The sequence below is a fragment of the Pelmatolapia mariae genome, linkage group LG6 (genome assembly GCF_036321145.2).
Source record: "Pelmatolapia mariae isolate MD_Pm_ZW linkage group LG6, Pm_UMD_F_2, whole genome shotgun sequence".
NCBI lineage: Eukaryota > Metazoa > Chordata > Actinopteri > Cichliformes > Cichlidae > Pelmatolapia > Pelmatolapia mariae.
In genome coordinates, this window is record NC_086232.1 from 43,040,979 (window position 1) to 43,053,110 (window position 12,132).

The 12,132-nt window shown below is 43.6% G+C and overlaps 1 protein-coding gene across 1 annotated transcript; it reads right to left on the reverse strand.

The window, feature by feature from the left end:
- Positions 1-200: 200 nt before the first annotated feature.
- On the reverse strand, positions 201-11,036 carry LOC134629839 (E3 ubiquitin-protein ligase TRIM21-like). The gene is made up of 5 exons (XM_063477350.1): positions 10,918-11,036; positions 10,015-10,050; positions 9,476-9,674; positions 3,487-4,346; positions 201-627 (listed from the first exon to the last, which is right to left on the reverse strand). Exons 1-5 carry the CDS (start codon positions 11,034-11,036, stop codon positions 201-203), a joined length of 1,641 nt encoding a protein of 546 aa, XP_063333420.1.
- Positions 11,037-12,132: the final 1,096 nt, after the last annotated feature.

Below are 12,132 nucleotides of genomic sequence, written 5' to 3' on the forward strand. Positions count from 1 at the left end.
ACTTCACGATGAACTTTGAGGGATAGGCTCGTTGTGGGTCTTAAAGATTCATCACTGTCGGAGAGAATGCAGCGCGACAGAGATTTGACTCTAACTAAAGCTATCACAATGGCGAGACAATCTGCGGAAATAAAAAGACAGCAAACTGATTTAAGAGGTGAAAGCAGCACTACCACTTACTCTGGTGCTGTGGGGCCGGTCTAATCAATGGGGGTGATGATTAGCGGTGCAGAGTTTCTACCATCATCATTCAGACCGGGACTGAAGAATGGGCGGAGCTTCTGAGTGAAGGAGCAGCCAGTAAAGGAGTAGATCAGAGCTGCAGCAGACACGTCATAAAAGGAGACCCGACCCTCCTCATAGTCCACAAACACCCCCACCTTCTCAGGACCAGACCGGCGAGAGAGAGCGACATCAGGGTCAGCCTTAGCTTTGTACTCGTATCCATCTCTCAGCCTCACAGTCCAGAAACCGTCCCGAGGACTCCGTGTGATTTGAGCCTTCCTGTTGGTCGACTCTGTGGCCACTCCTAAAGTCCACTCGGTCTTTCCTTTAACCTGAACCTCAAAGTAAAATCTGCCTGAAGAGAAACTCTGCTCTCCTAAAACATCAATACAGTAAGAAAATTCAATTCAATTTTCAATTCAATTTTATTTATATAGCGCCAAAGCACAACAAATGTCGCCTCAAGGCGCTTTATATTGTACAGTAGATCGCACAATAATAAATACAGAGAAAAGCCCAACAATCATATGACCCCCTATGAGCAAGCACTTTGGCGACAGTGGGAAGGAAAAACTCCCTTTTAACAGGAAGAAACCTCCGGCAGAACCAGGCTCAGGGAGGGGCGGGGCCATCTGCTGCGACCGGTTGGGGTGAAAGAAGGAAAACAGGATGAAAGACATGCTGTGGAAGAGAAACAGAGGTTAATAACAGATATGATTCGATGCAGAGAGGTCTATTAACACATAGTGAGTGAGAAAGTTGACTGAAGAAGAAACACCCAGTGCATCATGGGAATCCCTGGCAGCCTACGTCTATTGCAGCATAACTAAGGGAGGATTCAGGGTCACCTGGTCCAGCCCTAACTATATGCTTTAGCAAAAAGGAAAGTTTGAAGCCTAATCTTAAAAGTAGAGATAGTGTCTGTCTCCTGAATCCAAACTGGAAGCTGGTTCCACAGAAGAGGGGCCTGAAAACTGAAGGCTCTGCCTCCCATTCTACTTTTAAATACTCTAGGAACAACAAGTAAGCCTGCAGTGCGAGAGCGAAGTGCTCTAATAGGGTGATATGGTACTACAAGGTCATTAAGATAAGATGGGGCCTGATTATTTAAGACCTTGTATGTGAGGAGCAGGATTTTGAATTCAATTCTGGATTTAACAGGAAGCCAATGAAGGGAAGCCAATACAGGAGAAATCTGCTCTCTCTTTCTAGTCCCTGTCAGGACTCTTGCTGCAGCATTTTGGATCAGCTGAAGGCTTTTCAGGGAGTTTTTAGGACTTCCTGATAATAGTGAATTACAGTCGTCCAGCCTGGAAGTAATAAATGCATGAACTAGTTTTTCAGCGTCACTCTGAGACAGGATATTTCTAATTTTAGAGATGTTGTGCAAATGGAAGAAAGCAGTCTTACATATTTGTTTAATATGTGCGCTGAAGGACATGTCCTGGTCAAAAATGACTCCAAGGTTCCTCACAGTGTTACTGGAGGCCAAGGTAATGCCATCCAGAGTAAGAATCTGGTTAGATACCATATTTCTAAGATTTTCAGGGCCGAGTACAATAACCTCAGTTTGATCTGAATTAAGAAGCAGAAAGTTAGCGGCCATCCAGGTCTTTATGTCTTTAAGACATTCCTGCAGTTTAACTCATTGGTGTGTGTTACCTGGCTTCATGGATAGATAGAGCTGCGTGTCATCTGCATAGCAGTGAAAATTTATGCTATGTCTTCTAATGATGCTGCCTAAGGGAAGCATGTATAATGTAAACAGAATTGGTCCTAGCACTGAACCCTGTGGAACTCCATAATTGACCTTAGTGTGTGAAGAGGACTCTCCATTTACATGCACAAATTGGAGTCTATTAGATAGATATGATACAAACCACTGCAGTGCAGTACCTGTAATACCTACAGCGTGCTCTAATCGCTCTAATAGGATATTATGGTCAACAGTATCCAATGCAGCACTGAGGTCTAGCAGGACAAGCACAGAGATGAGTCCACTGTCAGAGGCCATAAGAAGATCATTTGTAACCTTCACTAAAGCTGTTTCTGTGCTGTGATGAGCTCTGAAACCTGACTGAAACTCTTCAAATAAGCCATTCCTCTGCAGATGATCTGTTAGCTGTTTCACAACTACTCTTTCAAGGATGTTTGATATGAAAGGAAGGTTGGAGATTGGCCTATAATTAGCTAAGACAGCTGGGTCTAGAGATGCTTTTTGAGTAAGGGTTTAACTACAGCCAGCTTGAAGGCCTGTGGTACATAGCTGATTATTAGAGATAGGTTGATCATATTTAAGATTGAAGAATTAATTAATGGCAGGACTTCTTTGAGCAGTTTTGTAGGAATGGGGTCTAAAAGACACGTTGATGGTTTGGAGGAATTAATTATTGAAGTTAACTCAGAAAGATCAATTGGAGAAAAAGAGTCTAACTTAACATCAATGGTACTGAAAGTAGCTGTAGATAATATTACATCTGTGGGATGATTATTTGTAATTTTTTCTCTAATGATAAAAATTTTATTTGTGAAGAAGTTCATGAAGTCATTACTAGTTAACGTTAAAGGGATGGTTGGCTCAACAGAGCTCTGACTTTTTATCAGCCTGGCTACAGTGCTGAAGAGAAACCTGGGGTTGTTCTTATTTTCTTCAATCAGTGACGAATAGTAAGATGTTCTGGCTTTGTGGAGGGCTTTCTTATAAAGCAGCAAACTATTTCTCCAGGCTAAATGATGATCCTCTAAATTTGTGACACGCCATTTCCTCTCCAGCTTACGAGTTATCTGCTTTAGGCTACGTGTTTGAGAATTATACCACGGAGTCAGGTACTTCTGATTTGAGGCCTTAGTTTTCACAGGAGCTACAGTATCCAGAGTCGTACGTAGTGAGGAGGTAAAATTATTAACAAGATAATCGACCTCTGTTGGAGTAGCGTTCAGATAGCTGCTCTGCTCTATGTTGGTACAGGGCATTGAAGATGATAACAGTGGGTGGATTATATTCTTAAACTTAGTTACAGCGCTTTCAGAAAGACATCTACTTTGATAAAGTCTACTCTCCACTGCTGTGTAATCAATTATTGTAAATGTAAATGTTATCAGGAAATGATCAGACAGCAGAGGGTTTTCAGGAAACACTGTTAAATGTTCAGTTTCTATGCCATATGTTAAAACAAGATCTAGAGTGTGATTAAAGTGGTGGGTGGGTTCTTTTACATTTTGACAGAAGCCAATTGAGTCTAATAACAGATTAAATGCAATCTCTCTGGGTTGTCTGGAAGCTTCTGCCTCACGTCACTATCGCGAACTTGTTTCCCATCATCAGACAGGACGAGGTAAGGATTTGCTGTGTCTGGATCAAACGTCACGTCCACTGCGTAGCTCTGAACCCGCCTCAGCTCGAACCTGGCGAGCATCTTGGGTAGTTTCTCCTCCAGCTGAAGCACAGAGAGCAGCTCCATCTCCGTCTTCCTCTTCTTCAGCTCACGGATGTCCTGCTCCATCTTTCTGATGAAGCCTTCAGCCTGCAGCTCTGTTTGTCTCTGCTTCTCTCTGATGGTCTCCGTGAGCTTGGCCACATACTCTTTAAGAGCAGCAAAGACCTGAACGCCATCTGCCATCTCTCTGTCTGCGTCCTCTTTACCGAGCTCCACTGAGCGTTTGAGCTCCTCAATCTTCAGTCGGATCTCCTCGATCGTCTGCTGGATTTCAGCCTCCATCTTCACCAGTTTTTCTCCTTTACTCATTTCTGCCAGAGGATGATTGAATTTCATGCAGTCCCAAAGTAATGAAAGGCAGACCATGCACACAATCGCCATCAGTTTGAAGCCTTCCCCATGGAGAACCTCCACCCGTCTACCTGGCTGTTGCTCTGAGCGTCTGAAGGCATTGACCATCTCAGAGATCAGAGTGTTGACCTGCAGCTCGGGCTTTGGGTAGAACATCTTCATGCAGACGGGACACTGGAACGGGACGTCAGGATCTGCGTATTTACACATGCAGGCTTTGCAGAAGTTGTGTCCACACGGCGTGCTGACCGGATCAGTGAACACATCCAGACAGACGGAGCACAGAAGCTGATCTTCAGTCAGCAGACGGGCGGCAGCAGCCATGTTTGAACACTGAGACGGGAAAGATGTCAGGAATATTAAAAAGTGTCTGTGATGTTTACACAGCTGTTTGCATGTTTGTGTTTATTTGTTTGTCACTGCTGGAAACGTCTTCATGGATCTGAGTGAACGACGAGTTTACACCTGTTATCAAACCTGTTGAAGCCGACAGGATGTTTCTGCTTAATTTCCTCTGAATGAAAACATTTAGAATAAACTGATTTAAGACTTACACTAAAAATTATTGCATAAGACTTTTAACAGCTGATTTTTACAAATATTTCTGAAGCTTCATCCACACAAAGACTCATATCCAACAACCTGTCCTCATTCTGTTGTATTATTACTTCCCTTTGTCACTGCTCCCTTTAAACTTGTGCTAAATGTGTGTGACAGCAGATTGCCACAGTGTTTGTGTATTAATGATTATTGAGCTCATGAAGCAGTTTGAACAAGTCTTGTGAAAGCTAAGCAAACATGACAGAGTGAGCTCAGGCGAGGAGGATGAGCGGCTGAAATATGAGCCTTCAAACAGGTTCTCTTTAAGATAAATGAGTTTACTGAGCTCTACATGATGCAAAGAACTAAAGTACAAAGACTGAAAAAAATCTGTTTGAGAAGCAAAAAGATGCAAAGATCAGCTTTGTTTTCATGAATGTTTGAAGACATGAGCCGTACTCACCACAGACACTCTGCTGTGTTGATGGGGAACTCTGACAAACTCACACTAACGTTTGTTTGAAAAGAAAAGCGAAAGCGAAGAGCCCAACAGGTGTTTAAACTGAGCGTGTGCTTCTGACTCACCTGTGGAGCTCCGCCTCCTGCTGCATTGTCAGCTGAGCAGCTCCTGTGATGTGGAAGTTAGTGTCCTGTCCTCCTCCTGCTGGAGACCTCACATCAGACTGTGTGTTGGTGCCTGGTTATGAGCTGGAAGCCTCAGCTCTCTGAAATTTGTTCTGGCCTCCAGTTTTCTAACAATAAACCACATTACTGCCATCATACATCCAACAAACCAGAGAAACAGTGAAGTAGTTACTACGAGATGAACCTCATTCATCAACTTTAGTATTTTATATCCTGCAGCAGACTAAGGAGCTTGGAAAGAAAAGCATCTTATCATCTAATCCTTCACTGCGCACATTAACGCCATGGATAAAAACATCAAGTTCACCAGGGAAGACACAAAGGATAACTGTTTGCCTTTCCTGGACTGCGCCGTGCACATTGAAGAGAATGGCAACCTCAACATTGAAGTTTACCGGAAGCCCACACACACGGACCAGTACCTCCTCTTTGACTCCCATCACCCTCTGGAATACAAACTTGGGGTAATCAGGACCCTACACCACCGGGCAGAACATGTTCCCTCTAAGCCTGAGGGAAAAAAGAAGGAACACACACATGTAAAGAAAGCACTTAAAACATGCGGTTATCCTAATTGGGCGTTCATAAAGTCAGCAAAGATGCACAGAAAGGAAGATCAGACACCAGCGAGGGAGGACAAGAAAGACAGACGCAACAACGTTGTCATCCCCTATGTAGCCGGTGTATCAGAGAAACCCAGGAGCATCTTCTCCAAGCACGACATCCCAGTGTACTTCAGACCCAGCAACACACTCAGACAGAAACTGGTTCACCCGAAAGACAAAACTCCAAAACACAAACTTAACAACGTGGTGTATGCTGTACAGTGTAGCGAGGAATGCCCAGACCTCTACATTGGAGAGACCAAACAGCCACTTCACAAGCGCATGGCACAACATAGAAGAGCCACCTCCACAGGACAAGACTCAGCAGTCCATCTGCATCTAAAGGTCAAAGGTCACTCTTTGAGGATGCCAACATTCACATTTTGGACAGAGAGGACAGATGGTTTGAAAGAGGAGTGAAAGAGGCCATTTACGTCCACTGTGAGCGACCATCTTTGAACAGAGGTGGTGGTTTACGACACCAACTGTCTGCCATCTATAATCCAGTTTTGAGTTCCCTCCCCAGACGCCTTAACGCCCACTCACATCCTGGGCCACCTGACCTCAGGAAATCACATGATAGGGTGGGGCCAGGTTTCACAATGAGCTCACCCGAAACCCTGGCTGATTGTGACCCACACCCACTTTCACACCTTGGCTCATGTGATTGGGTAGAGGATCATCAGGGGGTCCTTTGTCCCCCTTTGGGGAGGAAACTCCCACTGGGTTTAAATCTGGGACTCTCGGCCATTTGACCTTTGAACTGAAGAAGCTTCTCGGATGAGAGGTGAAACGTCTTCAAGCAACTCAAGAAGTCCAGACGCTTTTCTTTGCAAGCTCCTTAGTCTACCATGACCTGGATGACTGAGAACCTTCACAGACTTATCCTGCAGCACCATAAATACACAAATACATGTCATAAGCTTGTTAGCATCAGTAAGAAAGATGAGCCCAAACTCTGACACGGACGACAGCAAACAAAAAGCAGCATGAACACATGCTAAAGCTACTTGGACATGGAGTCACTATTTCACTGTGGTGGAGAGGCTTGTGTGGCTAATAAGCAACGTTGTGTTTTATTTTGAATCAGAAAAGTGAGAAAAATATTTAATCATGTAATCAATGCAGATGAAGCTAGTTGTTACCATGAAAAGTGTGAGATTTATGAGAAGGGGAAAAATTTAAGCAGGTTTTGTTGTTTTTTTGATGACCAGGAAGCTCCTGACCATGAATGGAGGGTTTCACCCCAAGTCCAGCACCCTGAGGCTGTACGCTAAGTGGAAGGAAGGGGGCCGGGGACTGGTGAGTGTCAGCACCACAGTCCAGGATGAGACAATGAACATCCACGAATACATCGTGAAGATGGCCCCAACTGACAGCGTGCTCAGTGAATACCTCAGGCAGCAGAAACCCAAGAAAGTGGACGAAGGCGAGGAACCATCATAGAAGGACAGGCCCCTGCACGGTATGTACCACCGGCAGATAGAGGAGGTGGCTGATATCCAGAAATTCTACCAGTGGCTGGACAAAGCTGGACTGAAAGACAGCACAGAGGCACTAATCATGGCAGCACAAGAACAAGCTTTGAGTACAAGATCCATAGAGGCTGGGGTCTATCACACCAGGCAAGACCCCAGGTGCAGGCTGTGTAAAGATGCCCCAGAGACAATCCAGCACATAACAGCAGGGTGCAAGATGCTAGCAGGCAAGGCATACATGGAACGCCATAACCAAGTGGCCGGCATAGTGTACAGGAACATCTGTGCCGAGTATAACCTGGAAGTGCCGAGGTCAAAATGGGAGACGCCCCCAAGGGTGATGGAGAATGACCGAGCTAAGATCCTGTGGGACTTCCAGATACAGACGGACAAAATGGTGGTGGCTAACCAACCGGACATAGTGGTGGTAGACAAACAGAAGAAGACGGCCGTAGTGATCGATGTAGCGGTTCCGAATGACAGCAACATCAGGAAGAAGGAACACGAGAAGCTGGAGAAATACCAAGGGCTCAGAGAAGAGCTGGAGAGGATGTGGAGGGTGAAGGTAACGGTGGTCCCCGTGGTAATCGGAGCACTAGGTGCGGTGACTCCCAAGCTAGGCGAGTGGCTCCAGCAGATCCCGGGAACAACATCGGAGATCTCTGTCCAGAAGAGCGCAGTCCTGGGAACAGCATTCAAATGGTTTGTGACATGAACCATAAACTTTGGTCAAGTATTATTCACATGTATATCATAGGTTTATGCCACCTGTTGATTTGCACTGCTTGTAGTGAGATTTAATAATTAGGACTGATGTGTAACTTTAATCATGTTATGGTCGACTGTGACAAGGCAAAGCTGGTCCACCTGCAGATGGCGCCTGGTCCGACCCCTGACCTGCACGTGTTGTTTTTGTCTGGATGACAAGGAGGGGAAAGTTACCCATCAGCTGCAGGAGGAGTTATGGAGGGTCAGAGGTGACATCGAGGCTCTACACTCGGGCTTTGCTCAGCTTGCTTTGCTATGTGTGTCTTGCTGTTCTGTGTGTTGTAATGTTTCAGTGTTCATGTGATTCTGTTTATTCTGTTTCAATAACTCTGCTGTTTCCAGAGGATCTTTTTGAGTGATTGGATTGTAATTGGATCTAAAAAGCTGGATCTCCACACCACTGGCTGGAGAAAGTTATCATGTTGGCTTTAAAATTTGGGAGCCGACAGTTTGTATGACCAGCGTTTCTGTGGAGTGACCCGTGAATAGAAAACCTGCAGCATCTTTACCTCAAACTTCATATTCAATCATAGAAACAGAAAATACAACATCAAGCTTTAAAAGAAGGACAGACCAGATCCAAGCTGTGACATGTTTTAATGCAGTTTATTAAGCTTTAATCAGAAACAGTATCAGAGGCTATAAATGGATTACACTCGCTCCACATACACTGTTTGTGTTTCAGTTCACAGAAGCAGACACAATCAGAGGCGCAGACAGTATCGTGGACTAGAAGGACCAGAGTGCACGATGGCAGCTGTGATTTCAGGAGCACATGTTAATCTTGCTGTGACGAACACACACATTTAAAAGTTATACATGGATGGATCCTCCTCTCTGCATGTTACTCTTCCTCTTGGTATTATTCTCTTTCTCCCCATGGTTGCTAAACATCTGAAACACATTTATGTGCAACAGCACCATTGGTATTGCAGCTGAGGCACTTCATTTCATTTTCATCCATTTCTTGCTGCCTGTAGCATCGGAATATCTTCTGAAGACCATTCGATCTTTTATCTTTGACCTTTGAACCTTGATCTGCAATTGCATCCCCAAGCCTCTCAAGTGATCCACGCAGTTCATTCTCACGTATGAGATTACCTTTATCAGGTTTAAATACATCTGAAAACACAACAACATAATTATTCCATTTCATAATGTCTTGTATTTTAGTGAGAATATTCCGACTATTTTCTTGGTTGGTACATGTCTGATCACATGGGGAGGCACGGACGTAGAAAACCATCAGATCATTTTTTGTTTTTTGTTTGTTTTTAGCTAAAGTGTTGACATACTGCAGGGTTCGGGACTCTGCATGATCAGCCTCAGCATACTTGATTTTATCTATGCTACAAAACTTTTCAACTTCAGCCCATGTTGTTATCGGCTTTCCACGACATTTCTGCCAAACATCAGGCCACTGTACAGGTCCTTTAGGACACTGAGTTAGAACACTGGGCCATCTCAGCACTGTGGCTGCCACCACTCTGTCACTTGTGTATACATCACAGTTCACAATTGTCTTCTTCACAACTTCACCAGAATCAGGGACTTCATTCATATCATACATGTACTTGTCTTCATTGTACGGGACGCTCACGGCCACACTGAACATGGGGTGGAAACTGTCAAAGCAAACAGAGAATATTCACCTGTAAAACATTTTCTTTATAATGTGCAGATTAAAGTATGCAGAGTGTTAAACCAGCCAAAGTGGGCGGTAGAGTTCAGTCTCATTTTGCTGAGGAAACCAGTCTATTTCTTTTTTTTTTTTTTTTTTTTTAAGCCCTGAAATTGAGAACAACTTAAACATCCAGTTATGAATAACAGTGAGTTTGTAATGATGCATTTGTTCTGTCAGTCTCTGTTTCTACGTGTAGTTCTAAATATCTCTGTTTCTGCCACGTTACTATAAAGCACACTGTAAGTACTGTGCTGCAGATTAAAGTGACCTTTGTTACTGACCTGTTGCCATCTGCACCAAGGTATTCTGGTGTGTACCTGCCAAAAGACACAAACACAGGTTCTGATGTTGATTTCATTTGGAAAGATTTACATGAAACCACAACAATGTTGGTTTGTTTCACTGAGAGTTTGTGAAAGGACAGAGGGGCTGATCTGTGTTAGAGTCCAGTGTGTTGAGATATTCGATTTGTGCACTCAAGCTTTTAAACGTGTTGGAGTGCATTATTGTTGTTGTTGTTTAACTGGGACGCAGTATGTTAGTCGTCACCACAAGGGGGCACAGTTCCACTGTGATGGAATGTATGCTGTGACATCACACCACTGATCAAGTAAGCCAGCGGTCACAGGGATGGTAGCCTTGAAAGAAAGGATGTGTTAAGAAGTCTCCCTGCCCGGTCAGGCGTTACCTGCATGGAAGGAGTCCATTAGATATCCATCAGCCAATCAGAGTGTGCACCCGTAACCATAGCAGCATTTGAGTGAGCAATTGTGCGCACTAGAGGGTGATGTTGACCCACAAATGAGAGATTTAAGCTAAACTGGCTATAATTCTGTGTTTATGCCATCCTGTAATGTTGTTATGATAATCTTTTCATGGTATCTGTTTCTGCTCATGCTTAATCTTGTATGGTTTTCTCTTTAATATTTAATGTGAGAGATGCTGTAACATCCTATAACAGGATCTATCTCTGAAACGTGATTCTGCACTGTTCCCTGGTAATAAGGCCCGGCCAGAGACAAGGAACGATGTCACAGTATTGAAGAACTTTATTTATAACTGGCCCACATTGAACACACACTCTGGTGTGTAGGGATGTGCTTCTGAAATTAGTACAAATAAGAAATAAAATAAACATCTCTTTCACTGATTATGCATCCATAACTTGCCTGCAGCAGCGTTACTCTCCGACTACGCTCTCAATCGCCAAAGCAAGAGAGGACGGGCGCACACTCTGATTGGCTGATAGATTGTTTCTATCGTCAACTGCTGGGATGACGCTCCTCCCATGCAGGTAACGCATGACCGGACAGCAGGACTTTCTAACAGGATGTATTGTGTATGGATGTGTTTCCAGAGAAGTTAACGATATTTTCCCTTCGAGTTGACACTGCACTGCTCAACACAGTGTAATACAGTTTTTACAGTTTTTAATAGCATATTTGTCACATGTTACTTTGTATTCTTTAACACACCTTGCTACAGTTTCTTTGTTAAAAACAGCTGCTGTAAACATCATCATCATCAGTTCATGTTCAGTTTTTCTTTAGTATTTCACAGAAAGTTCACTCACCTGTTCAGAATTTGTTCTACAATTGGTGCGAGCTGGTTTGGGTCAATAGCAGTCACACCGTTTCTAACAGTCATCAAAACAACGACGGCTAAAGAAACCCAGTAAGGAGCAGCCATCTGAGTGGGTTTGACAAGGATGGAAAAATTAGATGAGTGAATATATAACAGTGTCCAAATATCTGCAGACTATTCTCCAAAACTGACCGTCATTCACCAGATTATCAGCTCTGCTCTTTCAGGAGATGTTTGTCTAAAAATTCATTTTAAAGTGTCTGTAATAAAAAACAAAAAATATTTCACAGTCTGCAGGATGTCAGGACTAAATAAGAGTTTTAGGCTCAGTTTCACAGACATGAGTTTGGTCTTAGTCTGAACATTTTTTCAGTGCAGATTTTCACTGAACTTTTCTTTTCTCCTGGAATGACTCTGAAAAAAAAAACAACTGTCTGCCTGTTTTCTACTTTATCTGTCTTTAAAGAGAGACAAATTTACTCATCACTTGAACATAGTGAAAACTATTCTGTGTGGTTTATTCTAAATTGTAATCAATATTGTGCCAGTTAAAACCTTTGTTACCTGCAGTGGTGGAGAAAGGTCTGAGTGATGCTGGAGGCTCTGTTCAGGACGAGATGCTGCTGCAGTGGATGCAGCTACAAGGAGAAGACACCTTTATAGAGGGCAGGCTGGTGATGGTCAAACCCTCTGAATGGCTTCATGCCCTTATTTGAACATGTCTTTAAGCCATGGGTGTAAGAGGAAGAGCTGCTTCAATCTATGTCAGTAAATATTGACAGAGGTGTTTACCTGGATTGAGCTCTAGTGACAGC

What these genes read in the sequence shown, in the direction of transcription:
- LOC134629839 (XM_063477350.1), bottom strand. Translation starts at nt 11,036, where the DNA reads ATGCGTTACCTGCATGGGAGGAGCGTCATCCCAGCAGTTGACGATAGA. An exon ending in CTTGGTGCAGATGGCAACAG is followed by an intron (nt 9,675 to 10,014) that starts GTCAGTAACAAA and finishes TTGCTTTGACAG; the next exon opens with TTTCCACCCCATGTTCAGTG. An exon ending in CTTCCAGACAACCCAGAGAG is followed by an intron (nt 628 to 3,486) that starts ATTGCATTTAAT and finishes AAATTGAATTGA; the next exon opens with ATTTTCTTACTGTATTGATG.